This window comes from Pangasianodon hypophthalmus, chromosome 16 (genome assembly GCF_027358585.1).
Source record: "Pangasianodon hypophthalmus isolate fPanHyp1 chromosome 16, fPanHyp1.pri, whole genome shotgun sequence".
Lineage (NCBI taxonomy): Eukaryota > Metazoa > Chordata > Actinopteri > Siluriformes > Pangasiidae > Pangasianodon > Pangasianodon hypophthalmus.
In genome coordinates this window covers 20,351,353-20,376,612 of record NC_069725.1, presented here as the reverse complement: position 1 = coordinate 20,376,612, position 25,260 = coordinate 20,351,353, and the positions used below count along the sequence as shown (strand labels likewise).

The 25,260-nt window shown below is 40.5% G+C and overlaps 1 protein-coding gene across 3 annotated transcripts in view; it reads right to left on the bottom strand.

The window, feature by feature from the left end:
* rarga (retinoic acid receptor gamma a) overlaps positions 1 to 24,134 on the bottom strand; it is a 43,867-nt gene extending 19,733 nt beyond the window's left edge. Inside the window, exons 1-3 of one of the 3 annotated variants that reach the window (XM_053241021.1) lie at positions 24,116 to 24,134; positions 16,533 to 16,651; positions 6,465 to 6,748 (exon numbers count right to left, since the gene is read on the bottom strand). In XM_053241021.1, the coding sequence (XP_053096996.1) occupies positions 6,465 to 6,621 (157 nt within the window). In that variant the 5' untranslated portion in view covers positions 6,622 to 6,748; positions 16,533 to 16,651; positions 24,116 to 24,134. Of the gene's footprint in view, positions 1 to 6,464; positions 6,749 to 16,532; positions 16,652 to 16,898; positions 17,044 to 22,770; positions 22,925 to 24,115 lie in introns of those variants that run through there. The other 2 variants (XM_053241020.1, XM_026921439.3) reach the window with 2 other exon arrangements.
* Positions 24,135 to 25,260: the final 1,126 nt, after the last annotated feature.

The window sequence follows — 25,260 nt, the reverse complement described above, 5'->3', positions numbered from 1 at the left end:
CATCTACCCTCGGCAGGCCAGAGACGTGCTGCATGCAGACAAGCTGCAGAGCAACGTCGCGTTCAACTCAGGTTCAACTACTGTGCAAGAGAAAGACAGAAAATACACACACATACATAGATATGTAGATAGATATACAGACACATAAAAAATTTACACCACCCAATGAAACAAATTGTATGAAAGTGTTAAATGGGTAGAAGTGGAAACAAAAAATACAATTAACTAAAAAAACTAAATATAATCAACTCAAGGCATTACTTAAGGCGTTTAATACTATGTGTGTTTACAACAGGGTTTCCCAAACCAGGGTTTGTGGTGGCATTGCAGGGGGTTCATAAAACTGATGAAAATGTCAATGTCATGTTAAATAAAATTTTAAAAAATGCATATTTTTTACAAGCTCTAATACAAATTCTAATAGTAAAAATACAAAAATTAAAGTAAAGCTGTTAATATATTTCATACTCTGAAAAATAACATGCTCTAAATGATAAGTTTTGACATTTATTACAAAAGTTTGACTCAATGCTGACGTATTTCCAGTGTGTTGAAGTACTGTACTGATTTACACAACAGCCAGTAGTTTAGCAAACTGGCTAACTATGGAGAACAGCAACGAATTATGCAAGAGCCTTTTTTCAACTGTGGAGGATTTATCATCACCAACTTCACCCAAGCCTGTCCGATTTAACGAAGATGATATCCTAGATGACAAGATGCTATGTGTTTTTGGAATTCTGCTGTAGGTTAACCATCAGCAGCGCCGATGGTGACGGAGAGCCACAGGTTCATCACTGGGAGATATCCGACACATCTGAATGTTAGGCTTACAATCAATTTTAAATATTTGTCTACTTGTAAAACTTTTATTGATGGATAATTGTATAAAGACGGAATCACATTTTCGATCAGTGTGATCGACATTCCGACCCTAAGTTAGTAAAAAAAAAAACTCCTCTGAAAAGTACTTGACACAAATTCAAAATGAATAAACTGTAACCATTTTTTCCCCTCAACCACGGGATGTTTAGAAAAGGGAATATTGTGTGGGAAAATGCAAAAATGTTTGCTGCTAACAAGCTGCCAGTGTACAGCAAAACCCGTCCCCGGGGGCAGGACATAAACACTCCAGAACACATTTAATTGGATGAACACAAGACTAGTATGTGTATGAGTCATCAAAAAAATTTACATTTTTCCAGAAGTGACTAACTATAAAATTAATAATATCTTATATAATAATAATAATAATAATAATATCTTCAAAACATTTTTCAGATATTCTACTGCCCACAACAGTAACAGACAGGTTATGGAAAAAAAAAAAAAAAAAAAAGCTCTGAAACACCAGTTTTGACTTCAGAAGCACTTATAATTTAGCCAAATAATTTAGGTTCAAAGGGAGTTCGGCTGACAAAAAGGTAAGTATTTCATAAGGTATGAAAATATTACACAAATGAGGATGCGAATCCATCTGTATGGAATGCGGATATGGGTTTACCTTACATAGCGTATAGCGTTACATGTGTGTTGGTATATTTGTATATGAAACACATTGCCAGTAAGTTGACTGTTCTTTAGTCACCTCATTATGCTTTCCAGCTACACGCACATTTCAAGCTGCCACAGCTTTGGGCAAGCCTGCACATGTTGAAGCACACACCAACCAACACAGACCACAATTCTCATGACACATAGCGTACCACACATAAAGGCACATATGCCAAGCACATTCCAGAGGGTTTTGAGGGTTATTAGTGTGTATGGATTGCCACTTTGTTGATTATTCGCAATGATTGTCTTCCACTCTCCTGTCTACTGACAGCGTTCCCTCTGCGTGTCTTTCTCATCAATCAACTAATACACGCAGGATGCCAGTAGACACATGTTCAACTGGGAAAGGGCACGTAATCTTGTGCTGCCATCTGACTCAGGTAATTTCAGGTGTCAGTTTAGTGAGAGGGTCTTCAGAAAGAGCCAATGCCCACTCAAACAGCTTCAAGCTTTCTTTCTCACAGTCAGTCCCTCATGTCATAATTCGAGACGATTAAAAATGGAAACTCGTATCGCATACAATTACAAGTTTTGCCAAAATCTCCCCTTTCCCCCTTTTGAAGACCCACCCACTGCACAAGTCCCCTCCCCTACTCCCTCCTCTTCCTGGTCGCCATGGTCAGGTCCTTGTCCTGCACGTCATGCCCGGTCCTGTCTGTCGGAGACTCAAACACTCCTCCTACTCTTGATACTCACCTCTTCATCTTCATCTGTCAACATGTGGAGACACCAGTGGCCCAGTCTTCTCAATACTCAGCTGCTCTATCCCACCACTTTTTTTCTTTCTCTATCCCACTGGAACTGAGGATTGGAGATGTGTGGAAATGAAGAAAATAAGAAGCAGAAGCCGTAGGATTTGAGGGTAGCCCAAATTCCATTTGCTAATAATGTACAAAACTGCCTGGCAGTGAGCACATGCACTTGCAAGTCTGTTTTCATCCCCCTAACACACTCAGTCAACACTAACTCTCTTAAAAAATATACTGTGAGCAGCATCCTGGGCCAAAAAGATCAAGGCTTAGGAAAATATCTATGGGTGTGAGAGTATAGCAAACATACCAAGAAGGAATCTTAAAGGAAAAATCCACACTTAACAATTTGCATATATCTTTATAATTAACACGTGATCTTCAGTGGTGTCCTAGAGTTACTGTGTAATGAAAGTCTGAGTTGACATTTTTGCTTAAACTTCTTTCATCAACATATTTTCACTCAGGTGAAAATATACTTTCCTGTATTACACACAATGCCATTCTGATGGAGGTGATAGTTGGATTTAGCCCTCTCTTCATCTCTACCTAAAGAGAGTGATGCAGCAGTGCTTTAGTCCTTTAGTTTCCTAATCTGTACACTCCACTTGGACAGATCAGCTTCCAAAGTTTCGATTTTAATGATATTGCCGCCATAAACGCCATCACGCTCATTAGCTCACAGATTGAGTCCAACGTTTGCATCAATGTCTTCACCACTGGATTTCTCATTAATATGACATTGTGGAAAAAGGTGAGTGAGAAAAGAAGCTCTTGCTCTTTTGTTTTTCGGAGTTCACAGCGAAACCCCTCACAAATATTTCAGTATAAACCCATTAAATGTGCTTCACGGTGGAGATTTCCTGTAAGGCAATGTTCTACAATAGCAAAGATCAGCACAGGAGATCAAGTGAATAAAGTTATTCATGTCCAACTTTTATATCAGTTGCTCCTGGACTCTGGTTTCTTTGTTCTGTTCATGCCTTAAGCCCAGATGGGGGTGAACGTGAGGGCATTCAGTTCTGGCCACCAACAATGAGGCTGAATCATCTGGAACGTCACGTCTTGATTGCATTGTTTCCTGCTGTAACGATTTATTAGCAAAGACTTCAAAAGAACGGTAAACGGACTGGCGAATACATCAAGGGCCCACGTGCCTGATTCATTCAATATGAAGTTGAACAGAGTTGTTTACAATAAAGGCTTTTAGTAAAACCGGTCAGTTCCTATTGGGGCTGAAGCAGAGAGAATGAAAGTGAAGGTGTAAACAGGAAATAATGGAGTCTTTATGCCTATGAGGAAGTGTCCAGACCTCGAGTATATACTTTACTCTCATTCCATTTCTCTCTCTCTGATTTTTTTCTCATTCACTCTCTCATACACACACGCACACATGCACACACACAGGCATGCACACATTCAGAGAGCAGGGGCAGCCAAGAGCTGGGCTGAAACCCAATACTTCAAGTGAACTTTTTTAAAAGAATAAATAATCAGGACCAGCGAGCTGTTTGCACTCAGACCCTTAACCGCCACTCTCCTCTAAATTTTCCTCTCCTCTGATTTTTAAACAGTCCTTTCTCAGTGCTCTTTTTCACACAGGCTGAGAACAATTCTTAGAAAGTAACACGTATGTGTGTGTGTGGGAAAAATTGATGCAATTTTCCACTGTTTTTTTTTTTTTTTTTTTTAAATTAATGTAATTTTCAACTGTGATGCTGAATCAGGAGATCTTGGCTAGATCAGTTTGGACCTCGTAGTCTGAATGTGTGTGTGTGACTGTGTGTGGGCAAATGAGTCTGATGCATGCAGATTTTTGTGCATAGCAAAACAATTATACTAGTTCTTTCCTGAAGGGGCAGCATTACACCCTTTTTTTTTTTTGAGGGGAAGCAACAAGCTGAAACTAGCACATCATTCCTTTAGGACACTCCACATCCCAACAGGGTTTGCAAAAAAAAAATCGATATGGAAAAACTGCAAGTAAGCTTCTGTATATGGTAAAAACTAGACAGGACCTAAGTACTGGTGCTACAGCTGGTCCCAAGGGGGTCTGTGAAGATAAATGAAATGAGCTTTTCAAAACATGTCTCCATTCTGATTGGCTGAAGTTCACTGGAGCATTTCAAAGCTCAGTGTAAATGTTATCACATGGTAAGTGTTGCTAATGGGCTTCCAGCCGTTTGAGTAAAGGCCTCAGATTAATGACAGGGATCAGCACAGATTTGGACATGGGGGGGTATGGCAGTGCCACACACAAATCACCGTCTATTAGAGCTGAGCACCAAGCTAACATATTCACATATGACACACTCCTGAAGAATCTTTTTCATGTGCTTCCATTTTCTCTTCTCACAAGCTCTCCCCTTTTTTTGTTTATTTTATTACTCTCCCTCTTTCCCCGCTCTCTCTTCCCACCTTCTGTCCCCAACCTATCGAAACAGGCACTCCGGAAAGACATGTGCCAACACTTAGGATCACGAGAGATGCTCGAACCTGTCTGCACATCTGCACGCTGTGCGCATAACAAAGCCAAGAGCATGTCTGCACTCTGCAGGCAGTTACACACAAGCCTGAAGAAAAATGCACAACACACACACACATACACACACAGCTAGAAACAGGCTCCTCTTTGCACTGGGCCCATTATGAGCTGGGGATTTTTGCTGTCTAGCCAACAGACTGCTTTGACAACAATGGGGAAGCCTGTTAAAGCAACTCCTTCAAAAGTAAACCAGCACTGCGACACTTGTTTTGCCTGCAATGGCAGTGTGTCAGTAAAATGACTTATGGCATGTCTGTCTGAAAAGAATGTCAAACTCCATCCAGAAAAAAGTCAATTGGAGGGGCCTTTGTGGGGTTTGACGCTCACCCAAACCCCAGACCCTGCTGAACTCCTTCTGTGGGGCAGCCTGGTAGTTCCAGCTCTTAAAAAATATGGAACCTGTCTTTTTTAAACTATCTTAGAAGTCCATGTGAGCCAGGGACGATTATTTAAATCCACATTTGGCACGTCAGACTACTATGATGGATTCTCTATGACCGATTTCTCCAAATTCATCCGAGTGTTTTTCCACGATGGCGACTCAATCTTGGCTGTCTTCATCTACAAAGGTGTATGTTTTTAATTTTCAGGAGAAGGAGACAGAGAGGCTCTGTTGGTGTGTTTTCATAGCAGGGTGTGTTCTTGGATTCCGCCACATTAGGAACGTCACCCCCAGGTGCTCGTTCTCTCTCTCTCTCTCTCTCTCTCTCACACACACACACACACACACACACACATACACACACACCTCCCCCACCCACTTCTGTCTCTCTTTCTCTTTCTTTCTGTCTCTCTCTCTGTGTAAATAAATACCTACTGGATTAGGTTGGCAGCATGAAGGGGGGGGTGGGTATTGATTGACATCTGAAAAGCAAGAGCGCTGTTTGGGCCTGCTGAAGAGTGAGAGAGACACCGCACCGGGAGAATGTGTGCATGTCTGTGTGACTGTGTGAGGGGGGAAATTCATTGTCTTTTACTTACTTGTTGCCACCCATAAACTCCCCCAGCAGCCAGATAAGATTTCAAATCACTGTCTTAACTTTTCACCCTAACCACTACCTCACTGACAGGACCCCCCCCCCCCCCCCCCCCCCTTTCTGTCTTGCCAGAAATTCTCACACACACCGCTAATGACACACTCCAACTCCAAAATAACTTTATAAATTCGCTTCTCTCACATGGCCAAGATAAGTGCTTAAGAAACCTTGTTATTTTTCTGGAATGTCTCAACGGTTTTGCACAAAAAGCAGTTTTAGTTTAAACGTTACCTTCTTTTCACTTGCTGGTTTAGCCATTTAATGTGCAACAGCGCCCTCTAGGATCTAACTGAGGCTCCATTCATTTTAAAAAGTAAAAAAAAAAAAAAAAACACTCATTCTTTTTTAATCAACTGTGTTTTATTCTTGTCTTTTTTCCATGCCCTTAAATATGACATTTCAGGCACCTTGTAAAGGCTAATCTTGCTCCCGACAATCTCAAAAGGTTAATGATCTGGACATACTGATTTAATCATGCTGTGCTATGTACAGTTTGACAGAGCTAGTGAGAGAGAGAGAGAGAGAGAGAGAGAGAGAGAGAGAGAGAGAGAGGGGTGAGAGAAGGATTGTACTCACACAAGGCCGCCATCTCTTTGGGAAGGTCCGCCCCGAAGCGGCCAAACAGACTGCCATTGGCCATCAGGTCAAAGGGGGAGTGGCTCCGCATGGAGTTGAAGGCGAACGGGTAGACAGCGGGTGGGAAGCCGGGCATGTGACTACGATTGGTGGCCATGGCGACACCGCAGGCCGAGGCTCTGATTGGCTGGCCCTGTGATCCCGGCCAAGCAGCCAGGGTGATGGAGGGTTAACAGTACTTCACCTGGCGTACTCAGCACTCCAGTTACTCAGAGCCGGAGGACCTGCATGAATACAGAGAAAACAGCAAAAATACATAAGCTTTTGATTAGAAGAACACCACAAACTAGAGCGTGAGATTCAATAAAATTGCACAATAAATCAAAAGTGGTGAATGACAACTGCTTCTCTACCTGCCAAAAGAGTGTACAGATCACTGTGGGTGTATGCGTGCATGGAGAGGGTTCTGAAGTACAAAAAGTACCAGAGAAAGTAGAGAGCAATAAAAATGAAAAGGCAAAGCAAAAAAGGGGGTAGAGGGAGGGGAAAGGAAAATAAGAAAGTGGTTAGGAAAAAGAGAGAGCGAGCGAGAGCAAGAGAGAGAGAGCTCTTGTTCCTGCACTTTTGAAAAGCGTCCAGACTTTTGCAGTGCTTCCAGGCTATGCCATATGATTTAAATCACCAGAACTCCACAAGAAAGAACCTCTCTGTTTGTGCTGCCAGGCCAGCTCAGCCCCAGCCAGGCTCCAGGCCCTGAACTGCCCCACTCACCCCAATGGAGAGAGAAAGAAAGAGAGAGAGACACACACACACATATAAGCAAGAAAGTTGAAGGGCAAAAAAAGGAGGTAGATTTGCATCTGCTAGGTTGAACTTTGTTGAACTTCTCATTTTTGCCTCTACATCTCTCTCGTGTTCTAACCATCCTCTCACTTGCAATCTTTGTGCCGTCTTGTCCGATATTGGCTTGCCCAGAGTGATTTTATGAGTGGGTGGGGGCCAGCGGCCTATTCTTTACATGTGGCTTTTTTTTTCCCTGTGAATGCACTGAGCCAAAAAAACAGAGCTTTCTGGAAGTGCTGTGGCTTGTGCAGCAGTGGAAGAAAAAAACAGCAAAGAACTGGAAATAAACAAGTCTAAAGGGTGATGGGCAACTGAAATATGGATTGTGTGAAAGGAGCAGCTCAGACTCTGGGCACTGGGGGGCACCAGTGGCAGCCGCATACCCCGCAAAGCAGCTACTGCATTCCAAGACACACAGAATACTGCCTTCCTTTCTTTCAATCACACACACACAGAAAATTATTCACACACATATAAAAGGGATACGGCACTCACTCTAGCACACACACACTCACACTACACACACAAAATGATGTGAGGTTAAAAGATGCACAGTCTGCAGAAAATTGTGCCATCTTAAAACTTGAAAGCACCAGGCTTCAAACTTTTCTCACTGAGTGCTTTCTTCTCATGGTCTCTAAATATATGTCTCCTGAAAGCACACACACACACACACACACACACACACACACACACACACACACACACACACACACACACACCCTCCCTGCATGTCTTTCTGGCTCTTTCTCTTTCAACAGAGCCAGTTAATTACAGCCTACTGCTGCAGGCAGCTTGAAACCGCCACTAATTTAGAGTTCCATTACCGTAAACTGTTCCACATGTGCATCCGCGGCTCAGGCGGCCTCGAGTGGCCACGTCTCAGGAAGGAGCGAGGCGGAGAGGCACCCGCCCCCAGCCAGCCATCCAGCCACCGCCACAGGGCCTTGCCATCCCTCGCTCTCTCCCTTTACCCTGTCTCTCTTTTTTCTATTCATGTCCCTCTCTCTGAGTCTGTTTTTCATCCTCTCTCGTCTCCTAAGGGCTCCCCGATTCTTTTTTTCAAGCTCCGCCGAAGACCGTGGCCTCACCCCCTATTTTTTTCACCCATGTCTCCCCACCCTCAGCCCCGACTGCTTATACAACGCCTCGCATGACCCCACAGAACTTTTCCATATGTAACAGATATCATTTAGAAGTCGGCGCTCGATGAAAGCACACATGGCCCAAAGTTCCACACAGGTGACAGTACAAATGCGTTTTTCTGCACGGGTCTCGAATACGAGGAGAAGAAAGCCAGTCGCAGGGTCCCATCCATAGCATTACACAATCATTACAAACAGACAATAAAAGATGTGTTTTCTTCACGTTTTTAATCAAAGCCAGGAAATGCCTGCTTCAAATTGAATGCAGACATTTTCTTTTTCTTCTTACTTCTGCTAATGTTTGTCTGCCTTGGAAGTTCAAAGTGATGTTAAAAAGTAATTCAAAACTTTTATATTATTCTTAGAGCTTTTACATCTAATCAAAATCAAATGGAAAAAAAAGGAAGTACAAAGCAAAAAAAAGTATTCATGGCTCCAGGAAAAAAAAAAGTACTGTTCATTATATTACATAAAATATTTTAAACACACAGGTTCAAAACCAAAAACTCAAGTGACAGATTTTAAATTTATTTGGTTTTATATTATCACATTGCCTTCATAAAGGCCGAAATAGTCACCACTCATAAAACAAAACCGCTCAGGAAATTAATCCACAATAACTTATACAGGAAATCAGTGAGTAGAAAAAGCATTTTTAGATTTTTAGACCATTTCCAATACTGTAATGATTTGTTAAATGTTATATTTATACATGGAATTGTTTCATATTCCAGTCTTTTTTTCCTTTCATTTTTTTTCCTCTTTTGACTTTGAACCAAAAAAAGTTTTTCAGTGACCAGAATTTTAGTGTGTCCCTAAGAAAAGGTTTCAAGCAGGCATCTTAAAGGGGAACTTAAAAGGGATCCGTGTTCCTAGAATTTTCCCAAAAACACAGTAATGAATTAATAAAAAAGCTGGCGCCAGCACATTTTAATGAGTCACACTGGCTTTTTTTACGCGGCCTGCACTGGGTTTATGGAGCACAGACTGCATGGAGTGAGCTCATTCCCCCAACACCCTCAGCCCAGTCTCTGGCACAGCCCCCTAAGCCCTGGGGCACACACACACACACACACACACACACTCATACATACACATTTTATATATATACACATATATATATATATATATATATATATATATATATATATATATATATATATACACACCACAAGCACACATAAGTACATACGCATATGGTCTCTTACTACGGCTATATTCTGGCAGACTCCAATACACACACACACAAACTCGTTCACCGTGTCTGGCAGCTCCAGTGGACTCGGGGGGCACGCAGCAGGCCCGCAGTGTTTGCAGGGATTAAAATCCCAAGTTGGGACTTTCCACCAACCTCTGCTTTCACTGCTGACTCGGGGTTTGACCAAACTTTTTCAACACATCATTAGCTGAGCACGCCGAGGCTTATTAGTCCCAGAGAGACAGAAAAATTCAGAGAAACAGAGTGAAGCTCTGAGCATGGTCGATGATGCATTTTGCGTCTATAGTAATGTCACAGGGGTGTGATTGATGGTCAGGGTTGGCCCTTGCCTGAGGTGCTGAAAACACAGTGAAAGAGTGTTTTGGAGGTTCGATTTTTTCCGGAGTCGAGTGTCCCTTTTCTCTCGGGATCGGGTGTCTCTCATCCACGGCCATTCTCACACTCTTCCTTCGCAGAAACAACCACTTGAGAATTAAGCACTGAACTGGCCATAGGTGCCACAGCCAAGAACAAAGAGAAAGAGAGTGTGAGAGAGAGAGAGAAAGAGAGTGAGAGAGAGAGAAATAAGATGATGACACAGGATGTCAGGAGGAAAAGGTGAGGGTGAATAGGGTTTCTCCATATGAACCCTTCTTGCCCTGGTGATAGGGCTCGTGGTTTCTGGGGTCACTTCCTGCCTCCTCGAGTTCTCTCTGAATATTTCCACTCTATACTCTTAAATATATATGGATCATATACCCGGCTTTAAATTCCCACATTTGTTTTTCATCAAAGGGGCATTCTTATGAGAAGGTCTTACCACAGCCTGGAGACTTGGATTCGTCTGTGTTAAATAACAGAGAGAAAACATGAGATGGGGCATACGGTGAAAGTTAGGATTCTGAGCTTTAAAGCTGCTCCAATAGAAAAAAAAAACAGACGAGAGAACATTTTACTCAGCATGAAAGAAATAAAATGTTTTTTTTTAAATCTAAACCATATAAAGGAATGTGGTTAAATTGCTACCGGTGACTGGCACACTTCACGCTGTTCTCTGACGTTCCGCAGAAAGACTTGCCCACTCCTGTTCTCTGTGCTAACACATGCCTCGAATCCATATTGCACAAGATCCGAATGCTAATTCATCCCAAAAAGTGTTCAGCAGAATTCATCTGTACAAAATGTACGTGTTGCTGAGGAATTGTTATAACATTGCTGGAATAAAATAAATGATATTTATATCCTGTGTATGAAATGGCAAACACGTGTGCGCAAGGCTCCGTTTACATCCGGAGCTCTTGTTGGTAAAACAATCTGTCTCCGTGTTTTGCCAGGGAGTCATTCACATGAGAGCGTGGTGAAATCACACCGGCCTCGTGTGCCATGGCTTCCTATAAAAATGCATGTGGATCCAATTGAATAAAGATGTCTGAATGCGAAGTGTGTTGTGCAAAACATTTTGGCTGCTGCAGAGACGCCCTGAGGCGAAGAGGGGTTCGGGTGGTCATGAGCTTGGGCAACAAGCGCACATCACAACAAAGTATGGAGGAGGAGCAGGAGTCAGACGAGACACGCACACAAACACACACAATTTTGTGTTTTCTTCTTTGATTTTCATTTTTTCTTTCCTTCTGACTGCTTTTCATTCTTTCTTTCTCCCAGTTATGTCTGCCTTATGTTTTTCCCTTTATCTTTTCCTCCTTCCTGTATGTTTTTTGGGCTGCTGAAAAATGGAACAATGTTGTCATCTGACTTGTCTCGAAGACAAAGCAATCATAACGCGCTGGTGTATTTAATTCCAACAACAGAAAACCAGCATCTTCTCTGATTGGCATGTCTCATGAGCTAAAGGCAGACTGAACCAGTGCCTCTCCTGGCAGCAGGCACATATTCTTATCACCCAAAAAAAGCTTTAGAATAACCTCCACTCTGGCCAAACAGTAACCCAGCACCTGCCATGCACAACCCGTCACTTGAGAATCACTCATCCTGAAGCGAAGTAGCTGAAGAATCAAATAAATTGTCCTGTAATCACACACCTGCGTGAGAGATTCTGTTTCTGTCTGCCTCTTCCGAATGCCAATAGGTGTCACAACAAGCAATTTGCACACTGTATCCGTTTTCACCCACGTAGGAAGGGAGAGGCTCGGCACTTATGCCTGAATGATTTAAATGCAGCTGTCAATTAAACCATTTCTCAATCATAGTAACAGAAATAGACAAAACACTAGCAGGACCAGCCAGTGTAATGTTTTATACTCAGCCACCCGAATTATATGTGTGTCATGCCATGGCAGCTAGAACAGAGAGAGGGATGGAGTGTGAGGTGACGAGAGAGAGCGAGGAATGAAGCACTAAGTGGCAGGACTGAAGCCACTGACATTAGTGTTCCATGATGTGATGCTCAACCTCAGGAGGGAAAAAGAGAGCAGTGGAGGGAGGACAGCAAAACAGGGGATGATTAAAAGAGTCTTAAAAACAAGGGAGAACCTTATTATTAGGACAAATTATTTATGGTTCAAATATATTATTTTTCTATGTGTAATGGGCCAGTGAAGGACAGTTCACAAGGCTAAGCCTACTTGTCCTTCCAGAAAATTTATATTTAAAAAAAGACAAATTTTTTGCCATCCTTTGCCATCTTATTTGCTGTTAACACATGGTTTAAAAAGTATTCAAATGAATTCTGTTAATATTTGAATTATATACAAGTCACATTAAATGATATTGTTAATGTAAAAATGTACGTTGCTGCTAAGGTTTTTTCTTTGTTTAGAATTTTAAAGGGGTAAGTTTTGTCTTTAAAAACATTTAACTCATCTGGGATTCCCAAAGAAAAGTAGACGCTTTCAGCGTGGTCGAGCAAATTAAAAACGTTTTTATGTTATACTGAAACAGCTAGTTTTCATACAGTGATGTTAAAACATGCCTAGAGTACGTATTTAGGTAATGTTCTAGCTAGTCAGGCTACACTAATGTTAGCTTACTGTCAATCGTTAGCAGCTAACAGCTAAAGTTAGCTGCTTAATATGAATTTAACTATTTCAGTAAAGATAAAGTCTTTAGATGCACTTATAGTTAATATCTTTCGTTTTGACTCCAGTTAACTCTGCTTTGTATCTCTTCACATAACTTCATGGACATGAGCGTGAGAGATGACTGTGATTGGCTAAATGTTCTGAAAGTTTTTCCTGGGAATCCCAGATGCTTCACTTTTGGCCTCATTTACATAAAATCTGTATATCTGAGTTTTGAAGTTTTGTACTTATGGTTCTGATTTATTTAAATCTCAGAACCCAGAATTATACGTTTTAAAATCAGAGGCTTGGGCTGATTTCTTTCTAGCCCAGAAACACATTGAACTACTCTCTAGATTTAGTCTCTATTGGGGCTAACTTTTTTGAGCCCACTTCGCTGACACATCTATAACACGTCAGCTGCAGTTATCGAGAAGGAGCATGTGAAATATAATCACAGGTGTAAAAAACAAGAACGAGCTGGATCACTTTCTCGATAATTCATTTTTCTAAATGCCTTTCGAGAAGAAACTAGGAGTAAATAGATGAGATAGGCGTCTTCCAATCAAAGTACAAATGACAATGGGACAAACTAGGAAATTAAGTTCTGTGTACCTTTTTTGAACAAAGCTTTACAATGTAAAAAAAAAAAAAATCAGCAAGCACAAATGGACCTGCAATTAGTGTGTGCGTGTAACAGTTTGATGCTCACGATGAGACCTCATGCTATACAGCTCAACCCTAGAATACTAATTGCGAGTTACTGAAGGTATTAGCATATTTTTAGACCACTCATTCAATATCGTGACCAGAAATCACTTAGTAAATCCACTCTGATTGCAGCTATGGTTCACAAACACAGCAACAGAAAAAAAAGATTCACAATTGAGCTGGTCTTTGTGCTAGCTGTTTCATACAAGCTCGGTTTATTTAATCAGACAATTAGGCATCTCTCATTACAGTAGCTCACAAGTATAAACACACACACACACACAGCATGTACTTACTCCACACACACACATTAATATAAGTGCACATTAATATAAGTCCTAACATGCACGCAAGCACACGCAGGCAGAAAAAAAGAACTTCAAACAGCAGATGTTCCTCTTTCACACAAACACATACAGACATGCGCACACGCCGCCTGACACACAAAGCGTTACATACACACATCCTTACACACCTGCAAAAATATACAGGGGAAATAGTGATCTGACAGCTTCCTATGTAATTATAGGGCACAGAAAGCCTTGTTCCCTAGCTCCCTTCCCCATCTCTCATTTTGCCCTTAAACCACCTGTCTGGCTCCTCCCTGATGTTTGCACTTCATTGGCCTGAGAAAGAATTCTTGACAGAAAAAAAAAGAGATGAGACCCTCACGCAGCGGGGTGGTCTCACCATAAAACACTTACACTTAAAACACCTTTTAAAAAAATCCCTGCGCTCTATATTAGCCTTGAACCAATTTCTTTCATGCAATGCCACTTTGACAAGGCCAAAATACCCTGTTCTAGAAGAAGGGCAAAATTATTATTATAAGGATGGAAACTATTTACTTGCATATTTAACTGCACAATTTTAGTGTTCAAAATATTCTCATCAGACCCAATTTTCTACAACCGTCATCCACACAAAAGGTTTAGACCTACATTACCCGACTAAAAGTAGAACATATGGTCTTAAACTTCCAATTTCCTACACACACACACACACACACACATACACATCTTACTATGTTTGTGAGGAACTTCCACTGATATAATTATTAATGCTATGCTACACCTAAATTTATCCCTATCCTTAACCTCAGTGACCAAATGGAAACCTTTTTTAAGTTTTATAATGAAAGCTGTGGGTTTTTTTGTTTAAAAAAGCAGTTTTCATTGAAGGGACAAAACAAACATCTCCACAAGGTCAAACTGTCAGATATTCCTATCTTTGTGTAAAAACATTTCCCCCTATCACATACTAACATCTAACTTAGTAGATGCATGTGTCTACACCTATATATAAAAAGAAAACTTAAAAGTGAATTACTCAACAAAGAGGCTGACTGTGAAGGTATACACACACACATACACACACATACATATATACATATATATATATATATATATACACACACACACACATATATACACACACACACACACACACCCCCACACACACACACACCCTCACACAACACACAGAACATAATAAGCATCCCAGTCATTGTTTCTTTGACGCCAACGGAAATGAATGGATGCAATTGACGATGCTATATTTAATCTGTTTATTCACAATCAGCTGAGGAATGTCTGCTGTTCCATTAAGCAGAGGTGAGAAGGCACATTACAGCTCAGGCCTGAAACATGGCGGAACGTGAATATCTGGTTTGACTTTAGTTTGTTTTCTTTGTGACGTTCCCTTTTGTCTCCGCTCGTGTAAACTCGTGGTTAATCTGAGAGATGTAAACAGCTCGGAACAGAGAAAGGCTGGGGCATTCCAGCTATAAAAGTTAGGACCTGATCCTGTGTGCATGCGTGTGTGTGTGTGTGTGTGTGTGTGGTTAAATTAATGGCTGTCTTGTTTGCAATTTGTTCACATCTCAGGCTCCTCCTCAGCCCAGATTGTTCCTGGATGTGTTAACTATCATTTTGTCACACATTAAAAATAAACATGGAGTAGCCCTGTGCTAAATACCAACATTAAATAATTTAATATATGACACATAGCAACAAGATGAAATACCAAATTAAAAATAATCAAATTAAAACACAAATCTTTGATCAAGCTTAAATAATCTAGCTCAGAATTAAACAGAATGCACTTATAACTAAATTGACTCCTATCTAATAATTCCCTGCTCACAATTTATAGCCAGATACATAGTTTTTTTTTATTTATTTTTTTTAGATTATTTATGTTTACTAACAGGTAATAACAAATAAGGTACACATTTGCTAAAAATCATGAGTCACTAAAAGGGACTTGAACTTTTTTTGTATTTCACAATGACGTAAAAATAGTTTTGCAAGATAGTGAGACCATTTCAATTTATCTTCCTCTTAAGATTTTTGAAAACCGTTAACACCAACCTTTATACATTTACAATACAAGTTATACCTGTAGAAATCCAGCTTATCAGGTGACATCAAAATCCCTGTGGCGCCACATGGTCATGCACTAACGCTCACAAGTGTCTGTCTTTGCAGTTTTGAGCAAACCGTGTCTCTCGGAAGTTGTGCAATGTGACTCAGGTGCTGAGGAACCTGCTCACCTGGCTGCGTGTGCAGTCTGCTCGCCAGCGAGACTGACAGGACGACAATGGTGAGATTTACAGACATTCCACAATCACAGGATTGCAGACAAAATTTATAGACGCAAACAGACACAATGTGACGGCTGTTCAAAAATAAACACACGTTTAGAATGGTCCCTTCACAGCCGGTACAAAGATGCAAATGCTGAAAGTATCCCTTTACACATATCAGGACACTGTGAGTACTATTCTCACCTTTCCTCTGTTAAAAGGATATAAAACCTTTAGGTCAATTGAACACAGACAGAATTAACAAATACAATTATTGTGATATACACATGGAATGAAATCAAAGAGTGGAAAGCTATATTTGTACCAGGAGCTGGTCCCAGAGTACGGAAACTGTGATTGGTTTTCTTCTCTTTCCCCCTTACTCACTTTCTCAATCTCTGTCTTCAATTAAGGCTGACAGCAGTATCGGCTCAGACTGCAGTCAAAAATGCCTTTCTTTCCTTTTTTGAACTCTCACAGCAGAAAAGAGAGAGGAAGTCCAGGGAAAAAAAGAAGAAAAAACAAACAAAGGCATTGTTTAGAAAGTGTCCTGAGAGCCAAACTCACCCACTTGTGTCCAGTTCCAGCCGTTGTAGAAACTTTCCCAGCTTCACCCAGGATGAAGGAGGAGACAGTGCGTGAGGAGAGGAAGCGAGTGCGCTCTTCGTCCGTCCGGGTCCCTTTAGCTGCAGAGGCAGAGCACAAACCAACTCACCAACTCATTTCTGTCTTTTCTTTCTTTCCCTCTCCCTCCCTCCTTCCCTTTCGTTTCTTCCTCCCTCTCTTTCCACAGGCACACACTCCCTGTGGCTCTCGGTGAGAAATAATTAGGCTCTGTGAATCATAAATGCAGTCGGGATCATGTGACTTTAAATAACCAGCACATTTTTTGACAAGACACAAAATGTCTAGACGGAAGAAAAAGAGACCTACGTTTCTTACTCTGTCTACTAAGTCTCCTTTTTCTTTTTCTTATCCCCCTCCCTCTGTCTCTGTCTCTCTCTCTCTCTCTTGTTTTCTTCACCTCAATCTCCCTCTGTCGGAGAAACTGACAAACACTGAACAATGGCTGATTTTCGGATGGCAATAAGGAACTCATTTAGAAGTGCTGCACAGAGTCAGAGCTGACTGAAGCCTCAGGGTGTTCCTCCCCCTCCGTCATACGATTCCACCATAGTATTTCTCCAACACCAGCTACAAACACCATATCCTGTAGAGGAAACCAGGGGCTTAAATGCAGGCTGTCCACTGGGTATTATTGTACAATATGGACAACATATCTGGATTAAGACATGGAGTATATAGGGTTATACAGAGGTAACAGTTGACACAAAACAAACAACTGATATGATTCTACACATATTAACAATCATCCAAATAAGATTTCAGAGATTTTCTTTCATTCATATTGGACAGGGTGTGAGGATCGTCCCAAAGTAAACCTCAAGTTATGAAGTTGCTAGTTTAAGGCAAGTTACATATCATTATACAAAACAGAGAAGAATAAAGATCAAGGTAATTATTACTGGTCTTTATATTTGTTAGACTACAGAAATACTAACAAAGGAACAACTGACACTTTTAGGACCCACATTACTGACATTACACATTATAACTTGGTGATTTGTGAAATACGGTAGGGGCGGGGGTGTAATCGTACTTTGTTACTATACTCAAGCATTATTTTTTCAATACTTATTGGTCTTGTTGTTATAACTGAACACTGGTGCTCTTCCTGAGTTGTTTCCTGTCCTCTGTAGGAGGCATGAACTCCATCTAATTTGAAGATCATTTCGCTAATTTGCTAATGTTAACTGGCTATATTTATATAAACCTGTTTTGTTTGCTAATGCCAAGTTAGACTGGCATTGATTCCAGTAGCTAATGCAATTGGTGAGTCAAATTCTAGCTAATGGTAAATATTAATTATTAATAGGATATTTTATCTCTGATTAATTCATTATCAAACTATGTACCGTTAGTCATGCATACTGTGCATGACCAGCTCAAAAAAGGGACAGCACCTTGCATTAGTCATGAGCAAACTTGCATACTTAACTATGGTTTTGGCCAAAATCTTTTTCTAACAGTTTTAGATAATAATTAAAGTTACTTTTCACATGAAAACATGACATTAATTGATTTCATCAGTTAAAACACTTACTTTTGAATTTTATTTGAAATAATTTGCTTTTGAATTAATGCTTGAATTCATTTAAAAGTAGCAACTTTTTGACTTTCACTTGAGTACACTGTGGGTTGGATTCTTCCACTTTAAATTGAGTACATAATAATTATAATTATATATAAGTATATTTTATCAGTATTTTTTCCACTCATGTGTATATGCCAATGCTGATACATTGTATAGCCACGGACTATGCAATCCCAAAGAAGGTAGCTTTCAATATCTCAGCATTTATTCATGAAAAAAGCACTACGAGAACTTCCATAATTTAAAATATATAGTTGATGCATACAGTTCCACCACCTTTTCACATTTTTCATGAAAAGGACCTGAAAGTACAGGAAGTCCCCCCTGATATGGTAGCTAGGGTGTGTCTGCATATATGCCACTCTCTGTACGAGCTCACATGGTTTAGATCTGTATTGGGTGTAGATTGTGCTCGATGGGCTGTTTGTGGTTCTGGGTGTATGCCCTTGGCTGTTCTTGAATCCGATGTTCTGAAATGAATTTTGGTTAAAACCCCAAAACCTCATTGCAGAGACACACCTTAACTAGTTCCCCTTTCATAGTACTACCACTTGTGTGCCCATCTCCTGGTGCCAGAATGGGCCAGAAAGGCTGTTGGTTGATTACCAGACTTCTACAAAAACACACTATTAGGCATATTGAGACAAATTTCCATGTGTTGAAGGGGCTTCATCCCAAATGATTTCAAAAAGGATTTCAAGTATGAACTTCAGTGTTTACATCTGAAAGATAACAAATCCAGACTGTAATTCCAAGAGGACCCACTCCTCCCAGTCCTTCCATGAATGGTCAGAGATTATACACAGAAACTTCACTGTCAATGTTCTAACTTATAGACAGAACTTCTACCATTGCCACACAGCACTATTAGCCATGATCTAAGGTTTAAAGGGGATATATGGCTCCCGTGGTGCAACAGAAATGCATTCACCCTATTGTTGGTAGGTCGCAAGTTTGAATCTCAATGATGCCACAGCAATCCGTGGCCATGTGCGCAAAAGAGCAAAACTGGATGGCATTGCTCTGTCCCCTGTCAATCAGAGCGATACTAGCCAATTGTCGGCATCTGTGAGTTCACGAACACGAAAGAGGGTAGATAGTGCCATTTTCCAAGTGTGTTCAGCTGCCCAGTGATGTAGCAGGAACCTCAATTCAAAAGGTTGCAGCTGACTGGCTTCATGCGTCTCAGAGGAAGCGCATGCCTTCTCACTTGGTAGCTGTCATGTGATGGGTATAGGACTAGCTAGTTGGTGGAAATCTAATAAATTGGAGGGAAAATGGGGGGAAAAAATCCCAAAAAAGGCAGACTGAACCACAGCGGACAACATTTTTGATGGACTGGTGTGTCAGAGGAAAGACAAGTGGAGGCATTTGTGGGCAACTTTTAATAATAAAATTTTTGTATTATTGAAGCATAAGTCTTTTGTAATCAGTCCATCTTTTTGGGTAAATTTAGATTTCGTGTTCTGTGGGTAGCCCAACATTAGCAGCCAGTCAATGGCTAGAAAAATGGACATAAGGAAAATGTTCTGTTGTGCGACATCAGGTACTCTGAAATCTAAAGCCTTCTCCACTCAAGTGAAAGGAGTGGAAAAAACATTGGCAGTTATTTGGAAGACAATAACCACAAGTCATGTACCTGCTAGTCCATAATCTGCTTTATAATCAGAAACAGTGGCTGCAATGACAGTGATAAAATAATTATGATTTGTTCATGGAGATGGTGATGATGGTGGAGGAGCCATCTATGTGATTGCATGATGAGCAGTACATGAATATGTATTCGATGTGTGAGAGAAAGGCAAAGCTAGCACATTTGGTCATATCAAAATGAGTTTGTGTGTTAGTTGTCCAGAACATCATGCTACTTCCTTGAGTTCTTCAAATTACTTCATCAAATTACTACAGACACAACGGTGCCCCAAAATAGATTGGATGGTAATAATGCATTTTTAAACCTTTGGCAGAACTGTTGGCTATTAAAAAAACCTATGTAACCAAATGTAACTCTTCCCTTTTAAAGTCATGTCTCACACTATTCAGTGATCCTTAACACATTTCACCAAAAAGAAAATGACATGAAAGGTAAAAAAAAACAATCAAAGTGGTGGGGAAAAATTTGTAGAAAATAAAGGTTTTGGATTTGTCTATAAAGAAATTTGATATTCATCCTTTTGCAGTCTATGTAGCCTACTCCTCGGCATTGCCTAGACTTTCCCGTCATTTGTCTACACCTACCCCCATCTACAATATTGGATCCAGTTTCACTAAATCATTCTAATACAAACGTCACTTTAAATGGACAGAGTGAAAATGACCTTGCTCTCAATCCCATAATCCAATGTGTCCAAGTTGTAAAGAACTAAAAATCAGGAAAATCAGGAAAATCCTTTAAATCATTTTGGCTTGCAGGGTAATTTATTGATGACCATAAATGAAAAATAATATAAATGAGACAGTCATGTGTGTCAAAAAAAAACTGATCAAAAACTAGATAAGACTAGTTTTATATGGAAATTTTAAACTGAGTACTTGGGTAACTTATTACAGAAGTGTAATATATTACATAAGGAAATGCCTATCTAAAATGTCTACGACCTGCCATTTTAAAAGAGATTTCTTCCATAATGATCTATTTATCTGACTTGAATACACAGGCAGGGCAACCACAATGGTGTTGGCATCAGAATGTAGTCAACAGGAAATGTTCGACGTAGCCACACTTCACGGGGAGTTCACTACTTTCTAAACGTTACTTTTGGGTAGAGTGCTTTCTAAATTTCATTCTGACATGATGTGTAGTAATAAGTAATCTTCACACATCATACGAAACTTAAAAATAACAGACAGGCAAAATCCTACCGTTTGGCTTTAAAAGAAAGCCTCTAATAATATAAACTCACTGTATATCTTGTATCTAACTCCTAAATCTAATTGTATATGTTGTATTTAATGCCTAATGCGTATGAGCAAGTGTCTACATCAGTGTGTGTGAGTGAGTGTCAGTAGCAGCCAAGTAGTAGAAAGGTCAGAGGTTAGCAGTGTTTGTGTTTCGGAGTCAGTGGAGTGTGCTGGAGGCTGAGATTTATGATCCATGTGTCGGGGAGACTGCCGAGTGCAGGATAATGAAGACAGATCAGACTGCTATCTCCAACCACCCCCCCCCCTTCTCTCACTCTCTCATTCTCTCTCTCTCTCTACCTCCACTTCTGTGTAAAACAGGCAGCATCGGTGTGCTTCCTGCCTGATTGTTAACGCTCTTTCTACGTTCCAGTTCTCATTCCCATCTTTTTAACCACCTCCATGTTCCTGTCGTCTTCCTGTCAGGCTATCCATCTCTTTCGGTTTTTCCAACTGCCTCTAACACTGTAGACTGTCAATTATTTTAAATGATGTTATTTATTACAAACTACTTAGCTAAAGCAATAATTCCTTAATTCCACATTCCTTATGCGAACTTTACAAATGAGTAAGTTAATTAGATTTAGAAGGAGAAATAATGTTTCATCTTTTCACATTTGGAGCTATTAAATATATAGCTAAATTTGTTGTAGGCTAGAGCTTCTTGTGTTCTCTGCTGTACTCTCCATTTTTTGTCTTCCTGTCTCACCCTCTGCCTCCCTCTCTTCTACTAATGGCCTCTTCATTACATCAGGGTCACTTCCCACTCTGTGAATCGACATCAACCCACAGCGATGCCTTCTGACATCGTTCATTCTGAGAATGCATTCATATTGCCTGCTTCACACTTTCTTCCCCTTGGATAATTAGCACGGCTACATGAGTCTGGAATAGGAAAACTGTCCCTATGAAGACAGATGAGTATTTATTCGCATCTAAGACAAAAGCAATGGCCTGGAAAGCAAAAGGAAAAACCCAAAGAATGGATGCAGTTGAGAAAGGGATGGAGGCTGTTTCAAATTTCTAATCAGGAACACTGTGCCTGTAATGAACTCACTATTTCCTCGCGTTCTGATTCATGTCATGTGAAGTTGTGCCACACCAAGACATGCACAGGACACAAGGCAGGCATGCATGGCCAATCTCACATAGACATAAGCAAGAAAATAAAGACACACACAAATAATCTTAACTCACACACCCACCAATCTCACTTCATCTCTCTCTCTCTCTCTCTTACTCACACACAGTTTCAAAGTTAGACATTCATCCTGAGAATTCAAGGGGCTCATTCATACTGCCTGGCAAAATGTACACTTTCAGAATCCAACTGTCATGAAGTAAAAACATACACACCAGAAAGTAACAGAGGAGGCATTGGAAAATGGAAAATGAACTTGGAAGGTAGGGGGGGAGCCTATTTATACTGCATACCATGCACACAGGTTAATGTCAAATATAATTTCACAAAATCACGTCATTCTGCATTTGTGCCAAAATGTGTGTATTAGTGTATGGACTCATATATGATGAGTGTTTAGGCTGAAAAGTGGTTGGAAGGATTGAAGGGGTGCAAAAAAATGTATCTGTGTGCCAACAAGTACATCAAAAAAAAAAAAAAAAAAAGTGAATGGTCCTCCTGTCTCTATAATCAACCATGATGTCACTATGAACCTTTTCTGAACTCACCGTTAAAAATATTTTTTCATTCGTTTTTCTCCCTTTTTCTTTGCCTCCAAGTTTTTTTCCACCTCTCCCTCACTAGGATACCTCACTCTTGCCTGAACTCTTTCTCCAAAACCGCACTCTTTTTTTCCCCCCCTCTTTTCGTTTGCTGTTTTTCTCTGAGTTTGGTGCTCCTAACACGCCCACTCTCCTGCGCACGCGCACTCAGTGCTCGTGCTCTCTCTCTCTCTCTCTCTCTCTCTCTCTCTCTCTCTCTCTCTCTGGTTGCTCTAATTGAATCACCGCACGTGAAGCGCGTTGCCAAAAGTACCAGGATGTTCTCATTAAATCTGGACTTTGTTGAGCACGAAAACGAGGGGCATAGGGGGGAGACCAAGTCGCTAAAAAAAGAGGGGGAGGGTTAAAAGAGAAAAAGAAAAAAGGAGGGGGAGGTGGGGGGAGTTTTAGCAGTCTGTTCAACATGTGGAAGTGATTCTGTAATTACGGCAAATCTGCGAGCGCCAGAGGAAAGGTCGTCTTTTCCATGCCTCCTCCTCCTCCACAAATAAAACTCCCCCTTGTGTAGCACAAATGGCACGCTCTCAAGACACTTAGCATTCAAAGCTACATATGTACACAGCAGGCTGCCGTCAAATGAACTGGTATCAGAGCGACTCTTTGTTCGAGCCAATAATGATTTCAGCCAGTAGGCAATTCAACAAGAACGCACTGATTGTAGCTTTAAGAAGCCGTAAATCACAAAGAATCCAAATCCATTCCTCTAATTAAAAACACCGCTTTTTTTCAGCTTCACAGCTTGCCATTACTCACTCATCCCACTCAGTGACTGCATCCAAACCTCCAGCCCAACAGCGTCAGCAAACCTGGCATCTGCTAAATCTCACAACACTCTGTATAACACGAAAATATGAAAAATGTAGAAGGAGACAGATGGCAGACGTGACTGACACTGATGGGTGACTACCTAGCCGGAGGCCCAAGGTGTTTTTTTCTCTGTGTGTGTGTGTGTGTGTGTGTGTGTGTCTGTGTTGGCAGCATCTCCTGTTCAGTTCCCAAACACCGCCGCGCGCGCACTCTATAATTACCGGCCTGTTCTGCCATAACATGCTCTCCTCGCTGCATATGTCGCCCACAGTTATAGAGGTTCCTAACTGCTGACTGCAGCACGAATTTTATCACGCCCAATTAATCCTGCCAACGCTCAAAACACTACATAAACAGAGTTTGATTCCTTTGTGTTTGAGTTGTATGCCTTCTACGTTATCACTTCACTCATCATGTCATCGTAGTTAATCATGTTTATTTTACAATGTAGAAGGATTTCGCACGTGAATCATAGGCCACATACTTGAAAAGTTTGGCAGCAGGCCTTCATCACGCTTTCTCACTCTGTGATGTAAAACAGGTGGTTTTCGGTCGCCAAACTACCTCCATGGCCAATCGCACGCCTGTGAAGTTTCGTGTAAATGCTATTTACCCAAGCACGAAAAAAAGCCTTCAACTTCAACTTGTAGGGAAAGCAATTTCCTGCATTATGGTGACACCTAGCGGCAGATGCCTGAATTGCAACAAATAAATATACATCGCTTTGTCACCTACAATGTTTAGTTTTTTTCTAACCTTTTTTTTTTTAAATGGCGATTGTGATTCGTGCTAACAAAACACTGCGAAGACTATTTGTTTGTTTGTTTGCTTGTTTGTAGGAATGTATTTTCTTATAATATGAACATTGACAAGAAACTTGAAGTGGTTATAACCTCAGAAATAAAGGTACCAAATTGTACTATACACTGTAGACTAAAGACTAATAATTCTCAGAAATAAATGTACTAAACTGTACTGTACACTGTAGTCTAATGCTAATAACTCTCACAAATAAAGGTACCAACCTGTACTTTTTCTTGTTGCTGGTGTGGTCCCATCAAAGGAGCATCCTTTGTACATTCAGTATTTATGGAAATATGAATAGTATAGCTTTAAAAAATAATTTAAGGTACATAACTGGATGGACTACTGATTACAGCTTTACTCTAAAAGCCAATTAAAGGTGCACCACATACACCCAGGTTAAAGTTACACAGAAATACTAAAGTTACAGAAGATGGTACATAATGGTAACAACCCAAAGTAGCCTACAGTTTGGCACCATTATTTCTGAGAGTTATTTGAATTAGTCTACAGTGTTTAGTACAGTTTGGTATCTTTATTTCTGAGACTTATTAGTCGTTAGTCTACAGTGTATAGTACAGTTAAGTACCTTTATTTCTGAGAGTTATTAGACTTTAGTCTACAGTGTTTATGACAGTTTGGTATCTTTATTTCTGAGACTTATTACTCATTAGTCTACAGTGTATAATACAGTTAAGTACCTTTATTTCTGAGAGTTATTAGACTTTAGTCTACAGTGTTTAGTACAGTTTGGTACCTTTATTTATGAGTTATTAGGCTTTAGTCCACAGTGTTTAGTACAGTTTGGTACCTTTATTTATGAGT